The sequence below is a fragment of the Ahaetulla prasina genome, chromosome 5, assembly GCF_028640845.1.
Source record: "Ahaetulla prasina isolate Xishuangbanna chromosome 5, ASM2864084v1, whole genome shotgun sequence".
Lineage (NCBI taxonomy): Eukaryota > Metazoa > Chordata > Lepidosauria > Squamata > Colubridae > Ahaetulla > Ahaetulla prasina.
The window spans coordinates 101,628,881-101,655,149 of NC_080543.1; the positions used below are offsets into that span (position 1 = coordinate 101,628,881).

A 26,269-nucleotide genomic window follows, 5' to 3' on the forward strand; every position below is an offset into this window, starting at 1 on the left:
TGTTCTGTCCAAGTTTTAAGTTAGAGAAAAGGTAATACAGGTCCTCGACTTAAAACAGTTCATTTAGTGACCAAAGTTACAACAGTACTGAAGAATGTGATTTATGACTATTTTTCATTTATTACCTTTGCAACATCCCCATGGTCATGTGATCAAAGTTCAGATGCTTAGCAACTGGTTCATATTTATGACCATTGTGTCCCAAGGTCATATGATCACCTTTTGCGACCTTCGCAGAAGAAAACTCAATGGGAAAGCCAGATTCACTTAACCAGATTACTAATTTATCAACTGTGGTGAGTCACTTAATGAACATAGTGATTCACTATGGCAAGACATGTCATAAAATGGGGCAAAATTCACTTAACAAATGTCTCACTTAACAAAAATTTAGGACTCAATTGTCATACAGGTAGTTTAGTGGTTGTTTGCTGTTTTGAGAGTGATGAAAAAATACCTATAACTAACCTTTGCATTTACAAGCTTCATTAGTCTGGAAAGCTCAGTAAAATTTTAAACACAGCTGCAGTTTCACTTAGTTACCACTTTGCTTAATGACTGAGTTGCCAGTCTGAATTGTGTTTGCTAAACAAGAACTATCTATATTCTCCTGGTTTTTCACTTCCAATGTTATGTCCAGAAATAATACTTCAGTTCACAATTTTTACAGATATCTTCTGTAACTTTAGAAAGTAATATTTAATCTATATTTTGAAAGCAGTTTTAATAAATAACAAAATTATAGTGAAGAATGCAGAGTTATCAATTCTTACTTAGGGTGCCAGTTTTTAAAAGTTTAGCTGAGTTCAGTGAATAACCAGTGCATTTATTTCTAATACGTAACACTGCAGTATACTATCAAGCAATATAATTTAAGGATTTTTTTTTCATTTTAAGAAAATGCGTAGTAGTTATTTATTTATACAGAAAGGCCAGTTCATGACAGCAAATTCTAATTCTGCTATATATCCAATGAATAGAACTACAAACTTAAACATCCCCCAAGAATACTTTTAATTAACAGTTATCAGTACAAAAAGATGTTGGCAGTCATACTAGAAGTTTTTCTGCTCACTATTAACCATGTTTCAGACCACAAATAATTATTACAGGCAATTGTTTTTAAAAATAATGCAGTAAAATATTCTTAGGAATATAATTTACAGTTCTCAGAGCAGTTTTAAAACCTATATTTGAATGAAAAACTTATATTGCTTTGAAAAAAAAACTTTTGTAACCAATGTTTGACTAGATACTAATTGGGTGGTTTTCTTTAACAGTACCACAGGCACTATAATTGTTGATTTGCTGCATGGACTGGAAAATAATCCTTTAAAAGGCACATTCATTATTGGATTCATAGATTTTTTTAAAAATAAACCACATCTTGGAAAAATCTATTTAACAGATATTCAGTATTCTAAAAATCAAAATGTATTATGAAAAATGTTACATTTTTGTTTCTTGAACTGAAACCGGTATAAGGCTTGTAGTGAGCTAAATAACATATGTGAAATGTATTATCTAAAGAGGCTTCCTTTTCTGAAGCACGTGAACTAAAGATTTTCAGGAATATAACCGTCTTTCAGATCTTGGTACGCATTTCATAATTGCAGCTCTCCACAGTGCTGGTGCAAGCAACTGACTTAGAGTAGTCACACTCAGTATAAGGAGGTAGACCTAGAAATTGGAAAATAAAATGTTATCTACATTTTTTATTTACATTTTAAGTCAGGAGCACATTATAAGTGCTTAAACTTAACTGACATTGTTAAAAATAATGTAATTGTGCTATACCTGGACAACCTGTTCAGCTTGAATACTTAAAATTTCATATTCTGGGATATCCTGGCAATGACACCCCAAGACAGGAGATGTCAGCATGCAATTTTGTTTGCTGATGGGACAAGGACACAATGAAAAACTATTTTCTATGTTACATTTCTTTATTTGAATGGCCTTCTGGGGAAGCAATAGCAAACTGATGTGTAGCCAACAACTGGAGCAGAATGAAAATCCACCAAATGGACAAAGAAGAGAACTCATGATTACCCACACGTTCCACATGAGGAGACTGTTTAGAGACATCATGGCTCAGATTCTTTAAATGGACATTAACAATTATTATTAAAGAAAACAGCCACTGATACAAATGGAACAAAATACTTAATGGACTTTTCTTGATTAGGATTGAATGAGTGGGTTTTAAGAATTTGTTTGCTGATAATGAACAAGAAGGAATAAGATCTTTTGCTGTAGTATCAGAGAGTGATGAGTTATTAAAACTTTTTGTAGTTGTCTTGATGAAGGGGGAAGCCATTTATTTCTTTTTTCTATATATTTTGTCCTTGGCCGCCTTGCACTTTTTAATATAATTTAATTTTTCTTTTAAAATTTAAAATCTTCAGTGTGTATTTTTTATCTTTGTATTTGTAAATTTGAATAAAAATTATATAAAAGTTGAATGGACTGATCTGTGTCCCATTCCTTTCTTAGCTTCCTCATAATTTCATTCATTCATTCATTCATTTTTCTATGGCCACTCATATCAGTCAATGACTCTGGACAGCTTGATTATAATAGCCTGCAATTACTGCAGGTTCAAGCCCGGCCCAAGGTTGACTCAGCCTTCCATCCTTTATAAGGTAGGTAAAATGAGGACCCAGATTGTTGGGGGGGCAATAAGTTGACTTTGTAAATATACAAATAGAATGAGACTATTGCCTTACACACTGTAAGCCGCCCTGAGTCTTCGGAGAAGGGCAGGATATAAATGTAAATAAAAAAATAAATAAAAAACTCTTAAAGACAGTCCTAATCTATTAGCTCAATGATATTTCTTTTTATTCAAAGACTCCAGAACTGCTCCATTACTTCAGTATTAGCCTTCAGAATGTATTCATGTCATTTAATTTTCCAACTTCCTCATAGACTTCAGATCATTAAAACGTTGGCAATCCTATCTTACCATGGTTTTAAGACTTTAAGATTCAAATATCAGATATTTTAAAGAGCAGCTGATGCTGTGTTATGAGAACAGCTAAGAAACAGCATTCAACCTCCCTGCCCTCCCCCACCCCAATCTACTAATCTGTTCTAGGCAGAGTAACGCCCAAAGCCTGTTATGTTATGATACATAACCCGGCATACTACTTAAGAATATTAAAGATGTTCCTGCTCAGAGCAGAAAATATGACAATGAAAACTTAAGCTACATTAAGAAACAACACATGATTTTTGCCCTTCTTGGCTCATGCCAGTGGAAAATGTAGGGGCAGTTTTCACTTATTCCCCCTGAAGGTCTTGCATCCTCTGGAACAATGTCATTACAGGCAGTCCTTGACATATGACCACAATTGAGCCCAAAATTTCTGCTGCTAAGTGAGACATTTGTTAAGTGACTTTTGCCTTATTTTACAACCTTTCTTGCCACAGTTAAGTGAATCACTGCAGTTGCTAAGTTAGTAACAGGGGTTGTTAAGTGATTCTAGCTTCCCCTTTGACTTTGCTTGTTAGAAGGTCACAAAAAGGGATCACATGATCTCAGGACACTAACTATTATAAATCTGAACCAGATGCCAAGCATCTGAATTTAACCACAAAACCATGGTGATGCTGCAATGGCTGTAAGTGTGAAAACCGAACATAAGTCACTTTTTTCAGTGCCGTTGTAACTTTGAACAGTCACTAAATGAACTGTTGTAAGTAAAGGAATACCTGTAGAGGTCCAGAGGAATTTAGAGGGAAGATAAAAATCACTTAAGTGCCTCCCTATGTGGAACTGCAATCCTCCACACCAAACTGTATTTATGGAAATTGAAGTCTGCTTCTGATACTTTGCTAACAGTTTTATTATTTCTCAATACACTGTTCAGTGTTCAGAACTTGGAAGCTGATGTGTGCTAATTTTGAGAAGTCATATATGTGACTAGGGAAACTAATAAAGTCTTAAAACCTAAAACTTTCGTAGAAAAACACTGTCCTGAGAAATTGTAAACCGCAACAAGGTGACTAAATTTATTTAAGACTTTCCCTTCCCATAAGTAGCTTTAATGACAGATTTTACCCCATTTTTAAAGATTTTTTTTCCTTTTTTTTTCATCCTGTCTTTCATGAAGAATATTTTTTAATGGAAAACTATCTGTAGTTTGAAAGAAAAGGATTAATCAACTGTCCTTGTCTGTTTGTTGCTGTTCCTTGAAAATAAAGTGAAAGAAGAAACTATATAATGTCTAGTTTAGCAATTTATTACATGCTTCAAAATGTAAAAAAACCCCTGTCAATCGTAGCTCACCTCTCGAGAAATTATACCAGCTCTGCGTGCTCTACTTCCCAGGACAAAGGAAAACTCGCTGACTTGAGCCAAGCCTGCTGATACAATCCATTTGATATACTGGCTGTTCTTTGGAAGAATCATAGAAAGGACAAGTACTGCCAGGAAAAACTTAAGAGAGAGAGTTTTTAGAAACAACAGTGGAACAAACAAGATTATCTTTTTAAAAATCAACGAAATTCAATGGAAAATTTTGAAAAGCTAAAATGAAGTCATAAATGAACTATATCGATATGAAGAGTTCAATGATAGAACATAATTCAAATAATTCCAGAGCCATCTGGGGGTGTTAAAAAAAAGTCAAGAAGTTGTCCATAACTGCATGCTCCAAGTCCCACTTTTTTACATGTGTTGACACATATTTAATGTGATGACATATATTAAAAGGGCTACTACTGTCACAAGTGGCATTTTGTGATCTCTTATACAAGTCAGTATGTACTGCAGTTTTCTATCTCCAGATGTCTCCATAAAGAAAAAGAAAGAGCAACCTTGAACTAAGTTCTGGATTGTAATACATAGAACAGTATGGTAAAATATGGATTAAAATCAGGCAGACATAGCCTCCTGAAGTTTAGCTTCCACGAATCAAGTTTCCTTATTGACATCTAGGTCTGTGGGGGCATTTTGTTTTGAGTGCTAACTGCAAAAATGTTTGGATGGAACCATTCATTACCAGTTTCAAGAGACATAGGAATTAAACTGTAGGTTTACAGCTAAAAAAAAAAGCACAACTGGCAAGAAATAGTCAAATACTCAACAGCCAATTTGCTCTCAATTAACTCATACTTTTGATTGTATTGACACATGCTAGAGCGGGGGTGTCAAACCCGAATCATCACGTGACGTATCGGGACTTTTTTCCCCTTCGCTAAACCAGGTGGGGGCAGAGCCAGCATGGGGCACATCTGGCCCGCGGACCACGAGTTTGACACCCCTGTGATAGAGAAAGAATGAACAAAACAGTGCACTAATTATAAATCTCTATTATATATTACATAATTATACTATATAGTTATATAATATATAAATCTATAAATGTATCTAACATATACCCGACACATACTTTCAACACCTACCAACAGAGGTAAAACACAATCCTGTACCTTAGTGCCCACAACTGATATTTTAATAACATCAAATTATTAAAATAGCATTAGTGAAAACAGACTATTAAATTGTATGCCAGCCCTCCATTTCAAGGATTTCTGAAAAGACACCCATTGTATACTACCGTTTCCCCCAAAATAAGACATCCCCTGATAATAAGCCCAATTGGGTTTTTGAGCGCATGGCAATTAGGCCAAGTGTTTATTTCAGGGTTCAAAAAAATATAAGACAGGGTCTTATTTTCGGGGAAACACGGTAGTAAGTTTGGTTATTCTTGCCAGTTGTCTGCTATATATAATATCTGTGGCATGCATGGGGGTGGGGAGTGGGATCATACACAGTATAAATCTACATTTAACACCAAATCCTATTAGAAAATAATAATACCTTCATTATCACCACTGAAAGTGTAAGAAACAGCAGGACTGTAAGTTCATATATTACAAAAGTGGGAAATACATGAAGACCTGCAAAAGAAAAAAAAAGGAATGCTTCTCATTACTTTTCCTAACAATTTTATCAGGCTTTTTCCAAGTCTGAAATAGAAAAATATGTGATCTTCATTTCCAAAACTTCGAAAGGCAATCTATAATCAATATTTGGTCCGAGGTATGACACTCTTGTGGAAGAAATATTTTCTGAAAATGCCCTTATCTGTAATCCTTGGGGTGGGGCGAGGTTCATGATTATTGTCTCTCTAATTTATTACTGATTTTTTTTTTTGCTTCAGCTTTTTTTGGCAAAACTGTCCTAGACCTAGCTAACTGATAACCATATTTCTGAATGCCTGGTTTTAAGTCATTTTCTAAGGTTTTAATGCTGTTTAGGTTTAATAATTGTTTAAAATATAATTTAAAAAGTATCAGTAAGATGTCAGCATGGTTCCAATAAATGGCTAAAATGCAGAAAAGAACAAGAGGTAGTGGTGGCTGGTAACATTTATCCCCTAGGTCCATTGTTTACATTAAAAAAACTTGTTTCTAAAAAAGGTGGAAATTTAATATTGCAATAAGTAGTCCATATACTTTTATTTATCAGTCTCTTACTCTGTCTTTTCCATATGAGCCATTTCTAATTCCAGAAGAGCATCAGAAATTTTCCTAGATTTAGAAATCTTGTATTATGCTTCATACTTAATAAATAATACAATTTATTAAATTTCATTCATATGATTATGTAATAAATTACCTATAGATGCAAAGAATATGATAGCAAGAAAGTCACGTATTGGTTCAATACAGGATATAACCTCCTCAGTAACCATGTGACCCTGAGAAGAAATAAGTGCTCCTGCCAGGAAACATCCCAATTCCATTGAAACATCCAATAGCTCTGTGAGCTGTTAGGAAGATGGAAATACATAAAATTAATCTGAATGTCAATTTATTTTCACAGAGAATAATGTACATTTAATGTACACTTTTATTCATATTATATCAGATTATATAATTAAGATTACAATAAAAATGTTGCACATAACCCAATAGATGATTACATTCGACACACAGTTACATGACTGTAAACCTACAGGAACTTTAACTTCAACACAACGAGTTATGCAAAATCTTACAGACTCAAGAGACCTAATCTCCATTTTAAGTTCAAAAGGGTGTAATATCCATTTTTCAAAGTGACAAATCAGATACGTATTGCTGCAAAGAGCATATAGATATAATATCCTTTTCTGGCTGTGAAAAACGGTCGTAAGTCACTTTTCTCAGTGCCGTTGTAACTCTGAAAGGTCACTAAATGAATTGTTGTAAGTCGAGGACTACCTGTTTCTGATTTGAAGAAATCAAGGTGTCTTCTTAGCCCAGTTTAACTCCTGTAGGAGCCCCGTTAACTCCTACAGCCTATTTTCTGCTTATTTCCCCTAATTTCTAGCTTTTCAAGTTCAGCGAAGTATTACCAATTTGGGCTTATCAGATCCAATTTGTAAAAATTCACATTTATTTATATGATGCATTAATGTAATCAAACTGAAAATTATTAGATGCCAAACATTTATCAACAGTTTTCATCCTCCTATAGATTGAACTTCTATGACTGAAAGCTATATTTTCATCTACAATTATTTTTAAGTTTTCAAGTATAATAAATTATTATGGTTTATAGGCAGCACATCAAAAATATAAATATTTGTAAAAATTACCATTAACATAAGAAACATAAAAGCAGATATCCCAAGAACTAGAATTTCTTTGTTTCCTTTGCTTTCTATATGCAACTTGCGGTAGTAGGGTCCTATCAGGTAAGTCTTTAAAACAAGACATATAAGTAGGACAGCAGCCAGGGAGAAGAGGATTTGTCCAATCAGTAGCAATATTCTTATTATTTCTTTGATAATGCTAGGGGGGGAAAAGCCAGTATCAATCTCATGCTTCTAAATTGCTCAATTTATTTCTTATTACAAATGTATTATCAAAAATATATATTTTGTAATTTTACTCTAAAAGAAAAACATTGATTTCAGAGGAGAGTTTAAGATGTAACTGTTTTACGTTGTACTTTTATCAAAGAATAAACGTTTCTGAGTTGGATTTGACATTTAAAAATAATAGTAAATACAAATACATACCAACTATTCCTGTCTCCAGTAGCTTTTCCAGAGACAGTCCTATAATCTTCTTGATACGTGCATCTAGCCCAAATATTGCCGTCCCTTTCTACTTCTCTCAACCTTGACAAATAAAGTTCACCATACGCCAAATAAAGTTCTCACTAAAGGCTCCACTTCAGATTGGAAAGAAATACTGAGTATATGCCCCAGTATTCTATCCTGGGTCCTGTGCTGTTTATCACTTTCATGAATGACTTGGATGGGATAATTACAAAAAATTCAAATGACACAAATTTCAGAAGGGTACCTAATACTTTAGATCAGGAGTAAGCAACTTTAAACACTCAAAGAGCCATTTGGACCCGTTTCCCAAAGAAAAGAAAACACTGGAAGCCACAAACCCTTTCCATGCCTGACTATTTCCTGAGTGGCCACAAAACTAACATATGTAGTTGAATTAAACATTTTGTTTTCTTCTGAAACTTTTCTTGGATTTATCCATGGTTGGCCTACTGGAAGTCGAAAAGCTCAATAAATCGTGTGCTGGCAGGTGTTGCACATTGGCAGTTGTGATGCATATTTTGAGCGATGGAGTCACAGCAGAGGGATGAAAGAGCCACATGCAGCTCTAGAACTGCAGGTTGCTGACCCCTGCTTTAGATGAAAGAAAGAGGATTCCAAAAAGATCTTGATATATTTGAGGAATGAACTGAAAGGAATAGGATGGAATTTAACAGAGAGAAATGTAAAGTTCTGCATTTGTGTGGAAAAAATACATAAGGGACAGGGACAGGACTGGGAATTCCTGCCTTGGCAATAGTATATGTACAAAGGATCCAGGTCTCCTTATGAACAGAAAATAGAGCCAGTAGAGATGCAGTTAAAAAGCAAATAGTAATTTGGGATTAATTAACAGGAGCATAAACTTGATCAAGTCAAGAGATCATTGCTTTAAGTATTAATCTATCCATCAACCACATTTATATGGTCTTCTATGGCTGTTTGTGGCATACAATACAATCATAAAGTAACAATTAAAACTCTATCATTAAAACACTCATATTATTTAAAAAGGATAGGCAAGAACACTGTATATTATGAACAGTGAATCCACCTTAGGATCACCATTCTCTTGAGATCCTCAGGGCTGATGACAGTTAGGTTTTGAGGGATTTCCAGGATGGCAGAAGGGGCAAATCTCACTTGGGGGAGGGGAATAAATGACATTACAAGGGTGAGTGCCACAACAGAAAAGACCCAACTCATGGGTCTTGTCAGATGTAACTTCTTAATAGATGGGATCCATAACATACCTCTTCTGTTGGATCTAATAGGATGGAGAGATGTAATTAGGAAGAGGTGATACCTCAAATAATCTGTCCCATGCCATGAAGAGTTTTAAAAGTCAAAATTAGCACCGTGAACTGGACCTGAAAGCAAACTGGCAAGTGAGCTTACAGGGCAGATGTGTAATTTGGCATCAGCTGAACATCTGGATAGTCTTCAAGGCAGCCCCATATACAGTGTATTACAACAGTCCACTCAGGAGGTAATCAGGGCACGAGTGACTGTGAGCAGTCTTCTGATCCAAGAATGGGTGCAACTGGCATACAATGCAAAGCTGTACAAACTAGTCTGATCTTTACTGTCATGGAAATACTCTGATCATTTTTTTCTAAGTTTGCCATCCTCCTTAGAGAAAAGGAAGTCTCCTCTTTACTTTGCCACACAATCCCTTCTTTATTGGTTTTTGAGGCCAAGAAAACAAAAGTACTACTTTCATTTTTTCAAAGTTCACAATAAATTAACTAAGCTCATAGAGTGATATATCTGTTTAATATTTAACACTAAGGCAGTCTTTTCATTTTCATTACAAGCTACTTTCAGTTTCAGCTGATAAAGTGAGCCTTCATCTCTCAACTTGTTAGCAATTTGCCTTTCTATTTTGATTTTAAATGCCATTTATTCCATTCCTGTCATCATATTCACTGAATAAGATAACCATATAGAGATAATATGCATTTTTCTCTCACTCCCTTCCCTATTCTGACACTGTAATTGTTTGTTCTCAACTACAATTCTCAGAGTTCATTTTAGCAGGATTTATTAAAATGGTTGGGATTACAAGAATTCTAGCAATTGAAAGTATTTCCAATTTAGAACCAATATATCTTTATGAACATTAGGGGACAGACTTTTTATTCCATTTCTAACAGCAACCTAATGAACTAATGAGGCAGCCTTCTTCGCTGAAAATAGGGATATTTACACAATGGTCCCTTGAATTGTTCAATCTGGAAATCAACATAAGGTGTTTTGCCATACCTGTTAGGCTCGCACATACACAAAGCCTTACTGTAATCAATAAAGCAAAAGTAATCCTCTCTCATTTTCCAACTTATGTTAGCTGATCTTGTAACTTTTTGACTTTTTTGAAACTTGATTGTTTATATTACTGAATGTCCTGTTAATCATATCTTGCTAGTAAACCTACTCTCTTTAAATTTCTAAGTTTAACCATTACATGTGACATCATCATAAGCATGTTTTGTTTCACAATCAATATCTGTTGTAGCCAATTGGATCACACTACTTGCTTTTTTCCTTTTTATATAGTCCTTTTGATTCCAGTGTTATCCATCTAGTAATGTCCAAGTATAGTAGACACATTCATGTTGCTTAAAGGAAGTTTAGACCATCAATATTATTTATATAAAATCCATTATACTACCCCCTGCACTACTATGTTTAACTAATCCAAATATTTCTGTAATTGAGGCACTTCCATATCTCTAACTTTTGCTTTCCTATCATCCATTAGCATTGGCCATAATTCAATATTATCTTCATCCATTGCCCATATAGTAAGTAATATACCTGTATAACATTGATAGTTATTAAATATCAACTAATTTATTGGTGGTGTTGCTTGGATTATCATTAGTGCCACTTCCATTCCATTAGTTTTACAGTCTATAGACATAAATAATATAAAAACATCTGGTTTAAAGTAGCCTATTGCAATCCAGCTGACTTTACGTATTCCTACAATACGATATAATTGTACTACACTTCATTTCCACTTTGACAATTTCTGCTTTACTTTTGTTCTTATCAATTACTGATACTCATGCAGTAATTGTTCAAAGTTATGACTATGCGGAATAAGAGATCCTTATAGTCCTTGAAATTCCAGCTGTTGCAATACCCCCAAGGTCACATTTTGGATCCTTGGCAACTAGCTCACACTTACAATGGTTTATCATTCCATGGTCATATGATTGCCATTTGTGACCTACCCTGGCAGCTTTCCACAAGCAAAGTCAATGGAGAAACCACCAGGAAAAATCAGAAGTTGCTCTGGTAAATTCACCCCATCTTCCAGCACACCACTCCCTCATTCCCTCCTCCCTGAGCTTCCCTGCATCTAAGCCGTCCTTCACTGGGCCTCCCTGTCCATGCATACATGTACCCTGCATCCTTTCTGGACCTCCTGCACTCACATGCATGCACCCAAATCTTCCTTCCCTGAGTCTCCCTGCAATTGCATACATGCATGCACCCCTTAACCGTTCACATGTGATCTGTGCTGAGCCTTCCAGGGCCTGTGATTTCCTCCCCCCCCCATGGCACACCCACATTTCTTAACTGGGACTTCCACTTAGTGATCTGCACATGTTGGGGTTATGATGGCAAACAGGACTGCCTGGATCACTATGGCTAAGCAATGCAGCCATGTGATGTCAGGCTTTATGATCACATACCTTAGCAACAGGAATCCCAGTCCCAATTACAATCATAACCCAAGGACGACTTATACATTAAAGCCTGTGTTCCAGACACTTATGATCTGTTTCTTTTTCATTTTATAACAGAATAACAGCATTTGGAGGGACCTTGGAGGTCTTCTAGTCTAACACTCTGCTCAAGCAGAAACCCTATGCCATTTCAGACAAGCAGCTGCCATCTCTTCTTATAAACCTCCAGTGTTGGGGTTTGAGGCATTCCAAAAGTATTGTTCAACTGTTTAAAATGTAAGTTTCCAGTGTTTTCAAGAATTAGTTAGCCTCTGAACTGTATCAAATATTAAATATTAATTTTTTATAAAATTTTCTGAACCCTTATGAACTGAAGAACTCTTCTGTCAATACCAGCTACAATACACTAGTAACCAGACTTCATTGTAGCTTTGATTTGGCCACATCAGTGCATCTAGATCTTGTAAAAGTTCATATATTTCTTAAAACTTCAGGCAATGCCTTGCAGCTTAGGTGTTTTATTGTCTGGTATGTCAGTTTATATAAATGCTTCCATAATATCAACTAATTTTTTTAGCAACATTGATTTTTTTTTCTAGATTTGGGGATTCTTTCTCCTAAGTAAATTAGTTTCATTCTTGCAGTGACCCTCTTCATTTTTACTATTATTCTTAGTTTCATTCATCTCCTTTTTACCTTTTAGCAGGAATAACAGTATCAGAAGCTCCCACAAAAGTTGGTCTCATGGGATCTGAAGATCTATAGCAAATTGATTACTTAATGTGAAGTAATGGATATAACAAATTAAACGCTCCATATTTATTACCCAAGGTTTTTTGCAAAATGTCAAGATAAAAACAATGTAACAGCTTAGCTTCATTACCTGGAATGTGTGCCAAATCCAGCTTGAATAAAAGTTGGCATGACAGCTATGAATAAGCCAAGCTGTACATCCTGCATCACCAACATTGCAAGGAGAACACTGCTATAATCAATTTCACCTGTTAGGCAAGAAACATTCACTGTGATATGAAACTTAACATTTCACTTAATAAAAAATGTCTACTTTCAAAATTAACTGATCATACAAATATTTGTATTTAACATAATATAAAACATAACATAACATAACATAACATAACAACAGAGTTGGAAGGGACCTTGGAGGTCTTGTAGTCCAACCCCCTGCCCAGGCAGGAAACCCTACACCATTTCAGACAAATGGCTATCCAACATTTTCTTAAAATTTAGTATGTGTGATTTTCAGTATCCAAAAATCAATTACCTTTTATTCCCTTCCCCTCAAGCAAGTGGAGTTTTAATATTCTGTACATGTTTAAAAGCCTCTTTTATCTCATTTACCGGTATTTAAAATGTTGGTATGGGTGCCCCTTTCAGGATGCAGAAGTACAGTAAAAGGAGATGCCTGCTTCCATTCCTCAGATTTCGAGTCCTATTTCTACTCCATTATATATGCTGCAATCCGTTAATGTTTCCAAAATCTATCCTATGCTGTATATTTATTCTGCGATTTCTCAAAGATATTTGATAAATAGAGAGCAAAGATAAATATACATGACAAATAAGGAGTAATTAATTTAGTCACACTTCAGTTTTCTATTCCTTTTTCCTAAAGAAGGGGAAGGAAAACATCTCTTACTTTAATGCCACCATCTATAGTAGCACTGCAGAAGTGAACATGCAAAAAAAGTAGCTTGCTGGCCTCTTCAGAAAGAATAGGTATCCTCCTCTCTACTATCTAACTACTCTTTCATAGGGTTTCTATGCCAAGCCAAAAACTTCATGTGTAATTTTACAAAATACATGAAATTGTATAATTCTTTCTTCAATTATAGATACTTCAATAGATAAGAGGAATCCTCAGTCTTCAAAAAGTAAACTGAGACTTCTTGACAAGATATGAGACATAGAAGATGACTATAGAACTATTTCAATATTTCCAGTTTCTTCTCATGGAAAATACATAAAGTTCAACCATATGTATTTGAAGAAAATGAATATATGGACTGGACTGAACAAACTTTTTCATTATTCACCTTAATTGAATGACTCCAGCTTTCTGTACTACAGAAGAAGTAAAGAATCCTTTTTCGGTCATATCTACGACCCAGAATTTAGTTTCATTATTACTTTAAACTTTTGCCAATGCCAGAGAAAAAACAAAGTTTCACTAAATATAAAATTATATGCATTGTTATATTAACTTGAGTTTATGAAGATTATTTACATCATATATTTGCAAAATTATCAAACCAAGTACTATTTGAGATTCAAAGCTTCAATTCCACAAGTGCTGACAATATTTAGTACATCAAGAAATATGTTTGCCATATATAAGGAATATATATTAACTCATGTTATGAGTTACTGATCTCAATCATTAAGAGCAACATAGAGAGTTGGCGTCACTAAAATTAACAAAGTGTTCTTCACATAAAATGTGATCAACTGATAAATTGGATAAAGAAATATATGTGATTGGAATAACTAAGAGCATTCAGGTTCAAAATTGTCATAACATTTCAAAGTTAACTGTCAATTAAAAGCACTTTTATACAGCAAAAAAAAATCAAAAATACTATTTGTATCCCTTTTTAAAATTCTTATATGTTCCTATGTTTGTATTCTAATGAAAAAGTTGCACTGGACTTACCTTCTTTATCTCCACGAGCACTCCCTGCAAGGAATCTAGATACCAATGGTGTGCTTGATAATGATAAACAAGTAGCAATGAAAACACTCTGAGTTGCTCTGATTTGTAGCAAATGCCCCCAGAGTAAGCCAAATGTAATCATCAGGAGCGTCATGTAGCAAGGTCCTTGCAAAGATATTTTCCATACCTTTGAGAATAATTGTAACATAGAATTGAATTTTAGCATTTTCCAATATTATTTTCAATGGAATACTAAAGCCTGATAAAAAAAGTGTGTAACTGTTTAAGATACTAAAAGTTCTTTTGAGTTTCAAAATTAATTTTGTTGCCAATGTTTGTAGATATTCAAAATACCAAACAGCATAAAGTCCAACACCTTTTTTTCTTCAAAGATACGAAGTTTGGATATCTGTATATCTATGAAAACTCAAAGTTTTAAGCTAATAGAAAGGTTCAATCTATTATTACCAAAAGAAAACAAGGCTACAATGTTAAAAAAAGTTTTTCTTCTAGTCCTAGCCTTAAACATAGCAGCCCATTTTGGTAATAATCTAAACCTAATTATTATCATCATCATTATATCTCTATCTCAAATACTACTATATTTGGGTCCATTTGGATCCTGAAATTTTGGAATAATAGCAATGGCTGTAATAGTGCACATGTAGGGGCATTTAAATACAAATGACAAAAATGTGTTATTTTGTTAATCAGTAATATTTCTTGTAAAATGATAGCTAACCTACAATCAACACTTATCCAATCCAAACCTCATGAGCAACCTTGATGTTTTCTAGATGTGTGGACATAATTGCTAGAATTCTTGACAATCAACTAGGAAATCTGGGAACTAAGATCTACATGATCAGAGGGCACAATATTTATGTATTTATTTATACATTGCTAAATTTCCATTAAAAAATCTCAAATGGTTTACAGTTGAGGAAGATGAGATTAGTGAAAAAAACTTCTGTCGTTTTTCCCCTTTAAAAAACCCTCTCAACATCACTTCCCATTGTGCTTCAAAAATCTATTCTCACCTCTGCACAAAGGGAGTTCCATTTATGGCAAATCATACCCTTGCAGTATATAGAAAGTACCCTTCTGTTTGTAGATTCATCTAATTAGATCCAACCTATTTTTTACTCTCAGTTTTAATTGTCTTAAGCTTTCTCTTTTGCTAAGTTCTTACTAATTTTGACTTATATACATGTTTATATGATACTTTTTTTCTTCCATTCGAATATGTCCAATTGTTAGAACATGCCTGGACAAGTCCCTGCAGTTTTCTTGGCAAGACTGAGAGAAAGTCCCTGGCCCAAGGTCATCCAGCTGGCTTTGTGCTTAATGCGGGACTACAACTCATGAACTCCAAGTTTCTAGCCTGATGGCCTTAACACCAAATTGCCTCTCATATAACAATGCAAAACAATTCCTTCATTTTGAAAATCGGGTATCAATGGAAATCAGTCTAATGTTCTTCCAGATACACTAGGTTCCATATTTAAAAACAATCTATAATACTAATGTACATAAGTTTGATGGAACAATACCTTTCTTAGCCTTTCAGGAGAAAATTCCAGACCAACCAGGAACAGTGTGAAGAATACACCAAATTCTCCCAATGTCTCTACCTGCACAATTGACTGAAAAACATTCTATTCAATATGCTACAATCTTATTATAACAGTTGCTTAAAATTTTCAACTGGACTGAATTCCTACCAAAAAAAAATATATCTAATCACAATAACCATATTTCTTTGCATCTAATATACAGTTTAGTCCTCAATTTACAACCACAGTTGAGCCCAATATTTCCACTGCTAAGCAAGGCAGTTTTTAATTTTAGAACCTTTTTTGCCAGTTTTAAGCAAATGACTGCAGTTGTTAAATGAATCACACAGCCATTAAAGGAATCTGGCTTCCCCAAATTGACTGGTCACCTGGTAATCACATGACTCCAGGATAGTGCCATAAATATAGACCAGTGCTCAAATTTTGATCATGGGGATGCTTCAACAATCGTAAATGTGAAAACTGGTCATAAGTCACTTTTTCAGTGCTATTATAATTCAAACAGTCACTAAACAAATAGTTAAAAGTCAAGGACTACCTGTATTCTGTAATAAATTTTTAAAAATCTATATAATGGCCAAATATACTACTTTATTTGCTAGTGCTTATTATTAACAGGACATATTCTTTAAAATGGAATAATATACCTTGGAATTAAACAGGGAAATTACATTAAATAAAACATTTTTTTAATTCAGACTTTATATGCTTACTGAAATTATAGTGATTAAATTTTTATTTTAAAAAATCCTTTTTTTGAAATAAAAAAATTTCATTGCTTAAGATAATTTCCTTTTCAATTTTGGATTAATATTGCCTAACTCCTAATATTCAAATAATAAATACTTATTGCAGGTAGTCCTCGATTTACAACCACAATTGAGCCCAAAATTTCTGTTGCTAAATAATTGTTAAGTGAATTCTGCCTCATTTTACAACCTTTCTTGCCACAGTTAAGTGAATCCCTGCAGTTGTTAAATTAGCAGCCTAGTTGTTAAGTGAACCTGGCTTCCCCATTGACTTGGCTTGTCAGATGGTCGCAAAAGGTGATCACATGACCCTGGGATGCTGCAACCATCATAAACATGGAAGCTTCCAAATTTTGATACTATGACCATGGGGATGCTGCAATGGTCATAAGTTTGAAAAAAAGTCATAAGTTACTTTTTTCAGTGTCGTGGTAACTTTGAATGGTCACTAAACAAATGGTTTAAGTCAAGGACTACCTATAATCAAACATTCAATTTCATATAATTCAACTTTCATTCCTTGAAACAGAAAAAGATTATTTTCAACTGTTGTCACACAGAATATCCCATTTAAATATCTGAAAAATATGCCAATATATTTTTCAAGATGCATTCTGATACTTAAGAACAAGTACCACCCCCAAAATATTCTTACCTTTATACTGTTTAAACCTGATGGCCCCAAAAGTACTCCACAGATAACATAGCCAAACATTGTTGGCAATCCTATTGTTGTGCACAGCCAACCACAAGGCAAAGACAGCATTCCTATTGTCACAATATCCTAAGGAATAAAATAAAAATACACCACTGATGAAAAGATCCAGGCAATCAACGCAACCCATCCTGGAACAAAATAATTCACTAACAATTCATCATCGTGCACCATGTAGTATTGATTATGTTCTAGTGTTATGTCATTCCTGAAATTTTAATTGAAAGCAAACAACCTGTGACCTGTTGGGTCATTATTTTGAAGCCATATCCTTACCTAACAGAATGATCATGGATGGGTTAAAAAGCAATGGGACTTCCAATTTCCTGCCAGCTTCTCCATTGACATTTCTTGTAGGAAGCTGACAGGGAATGTTGCAAATGACAATCATGTGACTACAGCTGACTGCCGGAACACAGAAATGTAGCAGCACTAAAATGGCCAAAACTTTGCCAAATTTCAATCCATAAGAATCATTGGTCCTGATTTTGGATTCATTCTATAAATTAGCTCATTTGTTCTATGTTGATTTTAAAATGTTGGCGTATGATGCACCATTTCACCCAATTGAAGGTCACAAACAATTAAACTGAACAGTTTTAATAGATACAGGAGTGAATTTTGGATGTGTTTTCCTGCAGGAAACATCTTAATAGGATTTATTTTAAAGCAATCTTTACCAAACTTGACATTTTCCAAATAGCTGGATTTCAATTCCTAGACCTCTTCAGCCAGTAATGGTAATTAAAGAGAATTTGGGAAATTGAAATCTCCATATCTGGAGGACATGAAGATTGGAGAACATGGTTCTAAAGTAAGTATCTAGAAACTCCAGCATATCATTTCTTGCTATTTGTAAAACTAGCTGAACGATTTTGAAATGAAGTGATTTGGGTCATACTTCGGTGATTTATTACAATATAAACTTATTTCCCTACTTCACTGAGGAGGTCAGATGATATTAGGGGACAATGTTTATCTGAAGGGATTATGTAATAATTTAAGCACCATCCTGATGCCATTGGATTCATCATTCAGGACATGAAAAACAAATTCTCCTTTTATTCTTTTGCATAAAAATCTGCTTCACTTAGAGATGGCTTTTCCAAAATGAGAAAGAAGGGCACCTAGGAAGGGGTGACATGACCTCTGAAGAAATACTTGGTAGCTTCCGCTTTTCCTGCTGAATGCTGAACAAAGTGGCTCTTATCTTGTGCATGTTTTTGTAGGAGCATTGAGAAGATCATCAACAAAGGATGTCACAGATGATTTTCTTAGATACAGATGAGAATTATTATCTACAGACATTTCTATGAAAACTAGGACCTGTTGACCAGTCTACGATATATCGAAGGCAACTTAAAGTGCATTTTCCTACCTTAAAAGTAAACATAATTTTTTAGACTAAAAATCAAAGTGTTGCCTTTATTAAAGCAAACATAAGATTTTAAATTCTTTTTGTACAGTTTAATACTACATATCCAATTGCCTATCCAGTAGGATCCATGATACATTTAACAGTAAAGTTATGTTTCTTCACATTATATATAATCCAAATTATTCAAATGGATATTAAAATGCATCAAGTGCAGCTGCTTGTCACATGTGCAAATATATTTTGATAGCTAAATCCAGGTTTCTTATTGAATGATGCCTCCCAAGTGAATGATCAAGCTGAGTCCAGAAGAATTATGACTGCATATAAATGCGATTATATAATGGCAACTTACATAAATAATATTACTGGACTGTCAAAGAAACAGACTAAGTTCAGAATGCTTGTTTTCTATCATATCCAGCCAAAACTTACACAATATTTTATTGCATATTTTCCTTAAGTTTCTCTTAAAATAATAATGCACATCAATGAAGATGAGATGAATTCAGTAATCTTAATTGAAATTCTTGATTCACCACAAAATTTTACCATGATTGAATCAGTTTTCTTCTGTTGAAACTTCTAGTATTGTATCATTCAATGAGAAATGTATAGACAATGATAAATTTTTTAATATTATTTTCTTCATCCCTTTATAGCAGCTTACCTTTATAAAATGATGGTCAGCACGTGGAATGGTTGAGTCTCTGGGCTTTGTAAGAATATACTGATTGTTTTGTGAATCAATAAGCATACTTAAACCCAAATCATCTTCCACTTCTCTTTTTGAAATATTTCTTTTGCTATCCGTTTCATCCTCTTCCACTCTTAAAACAGCTTCAAAATTAACTCCTCTCACCTGCCAATGAAATAAAATTCTAATGTTTCATGTATTTAAGGCAAACCTCAGTGTCCTGAGACTGAGACTCCTATTTACAAATATAGTTTTATTCCCTTCTGCTCCCTTTCATCCTCCCACAAAGAACTGACTGAGCAATTTTTGAGGATTCAGAGAGCCTGCTGAGAAAGAAAAAAACATCAGAAGCCTTTTGCTGAATATGAAAGATAAATTCAATTAAAAAAAATCCCTTTACCACATTGTCTTGAGATTTTTTTAAAAAAAGGAAAAACAATGAAAATCATTAAAGTATGCAGACTATACATCTATTGCTTTTGGATGCAATAATTTTCAAGTATATATAAGCACAGTCACTGCAGAATTTATATTTTCAGTTTATATTGTTTTATCATATGTATTCAGTCTAAAATTTCAAACATTACCCTTACATATCTATTATTTTACTGTTCAATTTTTCAATCTCAGGATACATAACTGTGCTAATTTTTACAGCTACACAGCACAGATATGCTACTTTTTACTACTTGCCTATTTCCTCATAGTGTTGAAATATATTTTGATTTTTTTTTATTCCTCCACACTTCATAATCTTTAAAAATTACATTCCAACAAGGAATAGAATAATTGCTTTTTGTTTTCTTTCAGAAACTTGTTTTCGGGAAAATATGGGAAAATAAAACAAATTATCTCATTTACAGGTAGAAAGACAGTTTCTAAATAAACTTACTGACTTGTTGTCATCAAAGGCATGTTCTCCTATTTCCTCTTCTAGTCTATCAGCTGCTTTTCTTACATCTTCAAGAATCTCATCAAGAATAGAAAGACTTTTATTTTGATGCTGCATGTTTTTCAGGGCTTCAGCTTGATGCTTTTCTGCTGCTAAAAGTTCAACATATTCTGTTTCCTCCTGTCAAAATATATTAAAAGGGGAATGGTTACTCAAAGCTCAAAATGCTTTGTCAAATTTTGACTTTAATGAAAAATGTTGACTTCTGAAAAATCCGACGAAAGCTTTTTCTGTGCCTTCAGCTATTAGTAGCAGCAAGCTACTCAATAAAATAGCGTGATACTTTACATTTCTAAAATATTGTTTTGAAGATGAGAAACAGCTATCTAATTTAGAATGGAAAAAAACATAAAAACATGTATTCTTTCTACTGTCACAACTGTATATATTTGTATTGTACTGTTTTCTCCACAAGGCAGCTCAGCTTGGCTTGCATACTTTTATTGTGTTGTATAAAATTGTGGAAGATAAGACAAGTAGCCTAGCAAATCATCATATTATGCTGTAGTCTAATGTGAGAAAAGCATGCACATGAATGTGAGAGGAAGATGCTTCCTTCCCCTGCCCAGGTAGAAAAGATGAAATGAAGGATGTATTGGGTTATTCTAGCTGAAGTTCCTTCAGACAGCAGAACTAAAAGGCTTTTGTAATCGATCGATCTTACATATCCTTTGTAAAAGGAAAGCAATGTTGAATGAGGGTATGCAGAAGAGTAATATCTTCAGCTTTGCATTTAGTTATTTGTTCATGCTTCATCTTTGTAAAACATTAGAGTTTGAAGGTCCCAAAGAGCTTACCTTTATTGCAGCCTCTCTCAAAGCTTCCAGCCGCTGACGACTACTTTCCTTCATGTTTACAACATCTTTATAATCACCTTGCAGAGCTCTTTGGAGCCCATAGATTGCTTGAAAGACTGAATTTTCACTTTCATTTAGTTCTTTTTGAAAAATTTCGAATGTATGAACCTGAAAAGTTCTCTCTTCCAATGACAATCCCAAATCCTTTTCCACTGCTCTTATTGCGCTTTTCAGTTTGTTGAGAACCACGTTCTTCTGATGTAAAAGTCCAGATAATTTTCTACAGTTTTCTATAAGCCACTGTTTCTTTTGAGTAATAGCAACTCCTCTTCCACGATGAAGCTTTATTGCATGTTTCACTATGTCCTCATGTTCTGCATGGGTTATTAGTTGGCAGCAAAGCAGTAAGGCCAGTACCAATAGGGAAATAAATCCAGTTATACTCATTGTCCAGTTTTTATTACAGGCTGTGGAATACCACTTAAAAAATATGCCAAACTTTCTGTCGTAAGTCTTTTGCATTTCAAATATGCATAAAGTAAGACCACTTAATGAGTGTTTCTCTATAACACACTATAGGACCTCTGAATTAAATATGAATTCAAATTTTGGCAAACGTGAGGATAAACTAGGTTAGGTTCTTCTTTGTTCACATTTAAATTCCTTTGCAATAGAAATACCCTTTTTCTTTGCCTGGTTTTGGTCCAAAACATAACACCAGTTAACATCTTTCAAAACTGAAAGGTTGAACTGAAGAATATCCTAATCTCTTTTCCCCTAGATACAGTTGCTTCTTCTTATGTAGATAACTGACAGTACCAGTGCTGTATTTTAAAACAATAAAAGTAAAATGGTTATTTTATACAATAATTAAAATTCAAAGTTTTCTTTAAAAAGGGAGAATATTCCTTCACGTATTATCATATTCTTAATGTTCCTTACTAAAAATCTATGCTCCTATACAAGATTCCCTCCTCACTTCTTTCTGCCATTTAAATACATATCCCACAGGGGTCTCATTTCTCCTTTTCTGTTTCTCTCATATTGTTTTTCCATCACTTCCACTTTCCAATATAGCTTTTCCAACTATAAATGTTGTTTTGCAAACTAAGTTTAAGAGCTAAAACAAACAAAAGAAAAAGGGTGTTGCCGCTTCTGGATCCAGTCATAATGAATTTAGCTCTATACAATGCTGGTTGCTAACTGATTACACAAATGGAATATAACCCTTGATATCTAAAAAAGATTTCCCCATTCCTGGGCTTGTAGGATAAGCTCTTCCTGATTTTTTTTCAAATCTTATTCTGCCCTCACATTACATTAGAGTATCATAAGTACATAATAGCGATAGCACTTAGACTTATATACGCTTCATAATGCTTTTACAGCCCTCTCTAAGCAGCCCTCTATAATACCTCCCCCCCACTACCCCACTTCTCTTGATTTTTTTTTAAAAACCTTTATTGAAATAAAATTAAATGAGAAGTTGGCATACTACAAAGCAGATCATGGAGCTTTAATCATGGAGCTGTATTTGCTTATTAAAATGCTTATAAGCCCAGCAGGTTTGCTTGGAAAATCAAAAATGATGGATTACTCTACTTTGTTCAAAAGTGTGCCCACCTGGCCAGATCTGTGAGCAAAAGATAAGTGAAATGGAATGATAAGGCCTATCTTTAGGCTGTTGGGTAGGATATAGCATGAAGCAACCTCATCATGGGAAATGCTCACTATTATAGCCATAAAGTTAGTAGGCAAGACTCATAATTCCTCATTATGAATGCACAGCATCTTTTCAAAATTCCAGTACGCCCATTCCCATATGTAAAATATTTAAGATCAATATATATATACACTCTAATTGAAATTGTATACTTCTTGCATTTAAATTCCCTATAGCCATTATCCTATCATGTTCTTATCCTATCCATATTAACTTGTCCTATTTCTTTTTCTTATCCTGTTCTTGCCTTCCTTTATCAAATGGGAAGGTTTTTTTACTAGAACAGTTCACATTTCTGCTTAACAGTTTCATTCTTTATATTTGTCAAACCACTGAGACAATGCCTTCAAGATCTTCTTGTTCTACAACATTTTTAGCCTGTTTTCATCCTACAATCTTCAGTAGCACAGCTACAATGTGCAGTCCAAATTTTATCCTCAACTACTGCTGATGTTCAGTGGTGGGATTCAGCTGGTTCGCACCCATTTGGGAGAACCGGTTGTTAACTTTCTAAGCAGTTCGGGAACCAGTTGTTGGAAGAAATCTTATTTTGTTTATTTTCCCCACTTACAGGGCTAATCCTGTAAGGAACTGAAACATTCTGTAAGCCCTGCTTACAGAAACTGCCTCTCTGGTTAACCTTTATTACATTGTAACAGCTAAGGTGAAGTGCCCATCGACGTGAGTGACGTTGAGTTGGCCACGCCCACATGGTCATATAATCACCGAGCCACACCTACCCAGCTGATCATTAGGGCAAAGAACCAGTTGTTAAATTATTTGAATCCCACCACTGCTGATGTTGCCTTCTGCCCATCTACTATTCTGTTCCCATAGTGACAGTAAATGTGTATATTCCAGCTATTTTTGGTACTTCTAGAATACACATTTGTTAGCCTTTTCGTTCATAGCTAGGATATTTTTTTGAGTTCATAACCTATTATACCTTATATAATGCATTTTCAATATTGGCAGAAAAGACCATCTTCAAGCATGATCACAATTCTTAACCATCCTCGCTACTAATCTTGTAAACACTGGGAAAAAAAGTAAACTGGGCTGTGACTTATCAAAATTATGGATTGCCAGCTGCTGTTTATTAACTTTGATAGCTGCTTGCATAGTTATTTGCTTAACAGAGTCCGGATCTAAGCTTAAAGTGCTACTATAGATGTTGAAGCAGTAAATCCATTATATTACAAACAGCATTTTTTAAATGTTAATTAGAACACCAGTTAAAGCAGTGGTTTCATACATGGGGCCCACACCCCACAGGGGGGCAATTTGATTTTTAAGGGGGGCAATTGGAACCTTGTTTAAACTAAGTTAATGGCCTTTAAGGCTTCCTCCATGTGAGTAGGAGTTCACTTTTTAAATAGTAAGAATTATAGGGGGGGAGGGGGAATCAGGATTTTAAAGATGCTTAGGTGGGGCATGGCCAAAAAAAGGTTGTGAACCACTGAGTTAAAGCAAACAGAGAGGAATTGGTAGGTGTTCATACATTTCTATATAGCTCATTTCAAGAATCATTTAAGGTTACCAATTTGTCTTTTTAATATTGATGGCCTATAAGAAAGACAACTTATGCAAAGGACAATATAGCACAGAAGCATGGATAAGCCCAGCTGCTGTGGCCTAGAGGTGGAACTCTTGCCTCAATCAGGAGGTTGTGAGTTCAATCCTAGGTAGAGGCAGATGGAGGGTCTCCTGCTTGGGCAGGGGGTTGGACTACATGATCTGCAAGGTCCCTTCCAACTCTGTTAATCTGTTAAAAAGACCTAAAATCAGCCTCTGAGTGGGCTTCCACTACCACCCCGCAGAGTTGAGGAGGATAATCACTGTTGACCCACATACCTGAAAAACGGCACAGGCACAGGGAGAAAAAGGCTGCTCAGGAGGCATTTCTCCCACCTCTTCCCAAGTGCGCTGAAGGGGAGCGAAGCTGCTGTAATGAAACCGCCATGGTATTATTTGAGGGTAGGCTTATCACCAGCGCCCTTGGTAGGTCCAAGTTCAAACAAAACCCAGTTTAGAAAAGCCTCCTTTTCCTTTCCAGGGCCTATTTGAAGGGGAGGGGGGGAGAAAGGCAGCTGCAAGACACGCTCTTTGCCAATTTCTACCGAAAAAGGAGGAGGAAGGAAAAGACAGGGTCGTTTAAGGCAGGGCTCTCCAACCTCGGCAACTTCAAGCCTGGCGGACTTCAACTCCCAGAAAGCCCCAGCCAGCAAAGCTGGCTGGGGCATTCTGGGAGTTGAAGTCCTCCAGGCTTAAAGTTGCCGAGGTCGGAGAGCCCTGCTTTAAGGGTTCCGGGGCCTGTTTCCACTCTCCCAATTAAAACCAGAGTGAAAACCCACTCCGACCTCTCCCTGCCCTAGAAACACCCTGAGGGTGCCACCGCCCCTCACCTTTCTTCACCCCTCCAACCCGACCTTACCGCTGTAATTGCCCCTCTCCTCCTCCTTCTCCTTCCCTCGGACGAGCTGCATCGCCTCAGCCAGGAGAGTCCGAGCCACGTCCCCATCGCCAAGCCCGCTCCCCGCCCTTCCTCCTGCTCTCAGGTGCCCAATGGTGCTTCCCTCAGCCCTCCCCCATCGGGAGCGGACGGCGGTTGAGCGGCGCCGCCCTTTAAAGCCAAGCCCTACGCCAGCCTTCGGCCCTCGCTCAGCCGCCCCGCGAGCTCCTGAGGGCCCCGCGAGACGGGCAGGGGAGCAGGCACCGCTCCGGACCGCCTAGCCCGCCGTCTGCCTCGCTTACCCGGCTTTTGCGCCTTCTGGGGATTGTAGTTTCCTGGCCTCTGGCTGCGGTGCACTGTGGGAAATGTAGTGAAGGGGAAAGTGTGGGAAGCAACACCATTTCCCCGGGCAGTAGCAGTATTTACAGAAGTAGGAAAGTGTAGAGTGGATTTTTTTTTTCAGGTTTCGTTGGCGCACGGAAAGAGAAAATTGCCCTTAGAAACGAGGGAAAATTCCAACACTTAAGTTCTGCTTTCATCTAGCAGCAGCAAAAAAGGTTAGACAAGAGGTTATGCAGTTTCTATATAAGTCCTCTCAGACATCATCGGCCAGCCTAATTCTAGAGCTGAACGGAATCCCAGAGGAGAGAGCCACCACAACCAATAGACTTGGGAGTGAAGAAAGCATGTATTTTTGTTCAATCACAACTAAATTAAACTGCTGAATTGTCCGTTGTTTTCTGCCCTACAATTGTATAAAATGAAAGCGGAAGCTGTGGGCAGGCTGAGCAGAAGTC

General features: G+C 35.6%; 1 protein-coding gene across 7 annotated transcripts; it reads right to left on the reverse strand.

Moving 5' to 3' along the window:
• Positions 1-766: 766 nt before the first annotated feature.
• On the reverse strand, positions 767-26,082 carry TMCO3 (transmembrane and coiled-coil domains 3). 7 transcript variants are annotated; one of them, XM_058185990.1, is made up of 14 exons: positions 25,775-26,082; positions 24,875-25,079; positions 21,298-22,121; positions 20,441-20,620; positions 19,522-19,713; positions 17,417-17,545; positions 15,989-16,081; positions 14,436-14,622; positions 12,645-12,762; positions 7,596-7,791; positions 6,632-6,782; positions 5,831-5,910; positions 4,295-4,444; positions 767-1,680 (listed from the first exon to the last, which is right to left on the reverse strand). In XM_058185990.1, exons 3-14 carry the CDS (start codon positions 21,817-21,819, stop codon positions 1,567-1,569), a joined length of 2,112 nt encoding a protein of 703 aa, XP_058041973.1. In that variant the 5' UTR covers positions 21,820-22,121; positions 24,875-25,079; positions 25,775-26,082; the 3' UTR covers positions 767-1,566. The 7 variants fall into 7 exon arrangements, with proteins under 7 accessions (XP_058041973.1, XP_058041971.1, XP_058041974.1 ...); XM_058185988.1 differs by having other exon boundaries at positions 24,875-24,965; positions 25,775-25,834; XM_058185991.1 differs by lacking the exon at positions 25,775-26,082 and adding an exon at positions 25,455-25,766 and having other exon boundaries at positions 24,875-24,962.
• Positions 26,083-26,269: the final 187 nt, after the last annotated feature.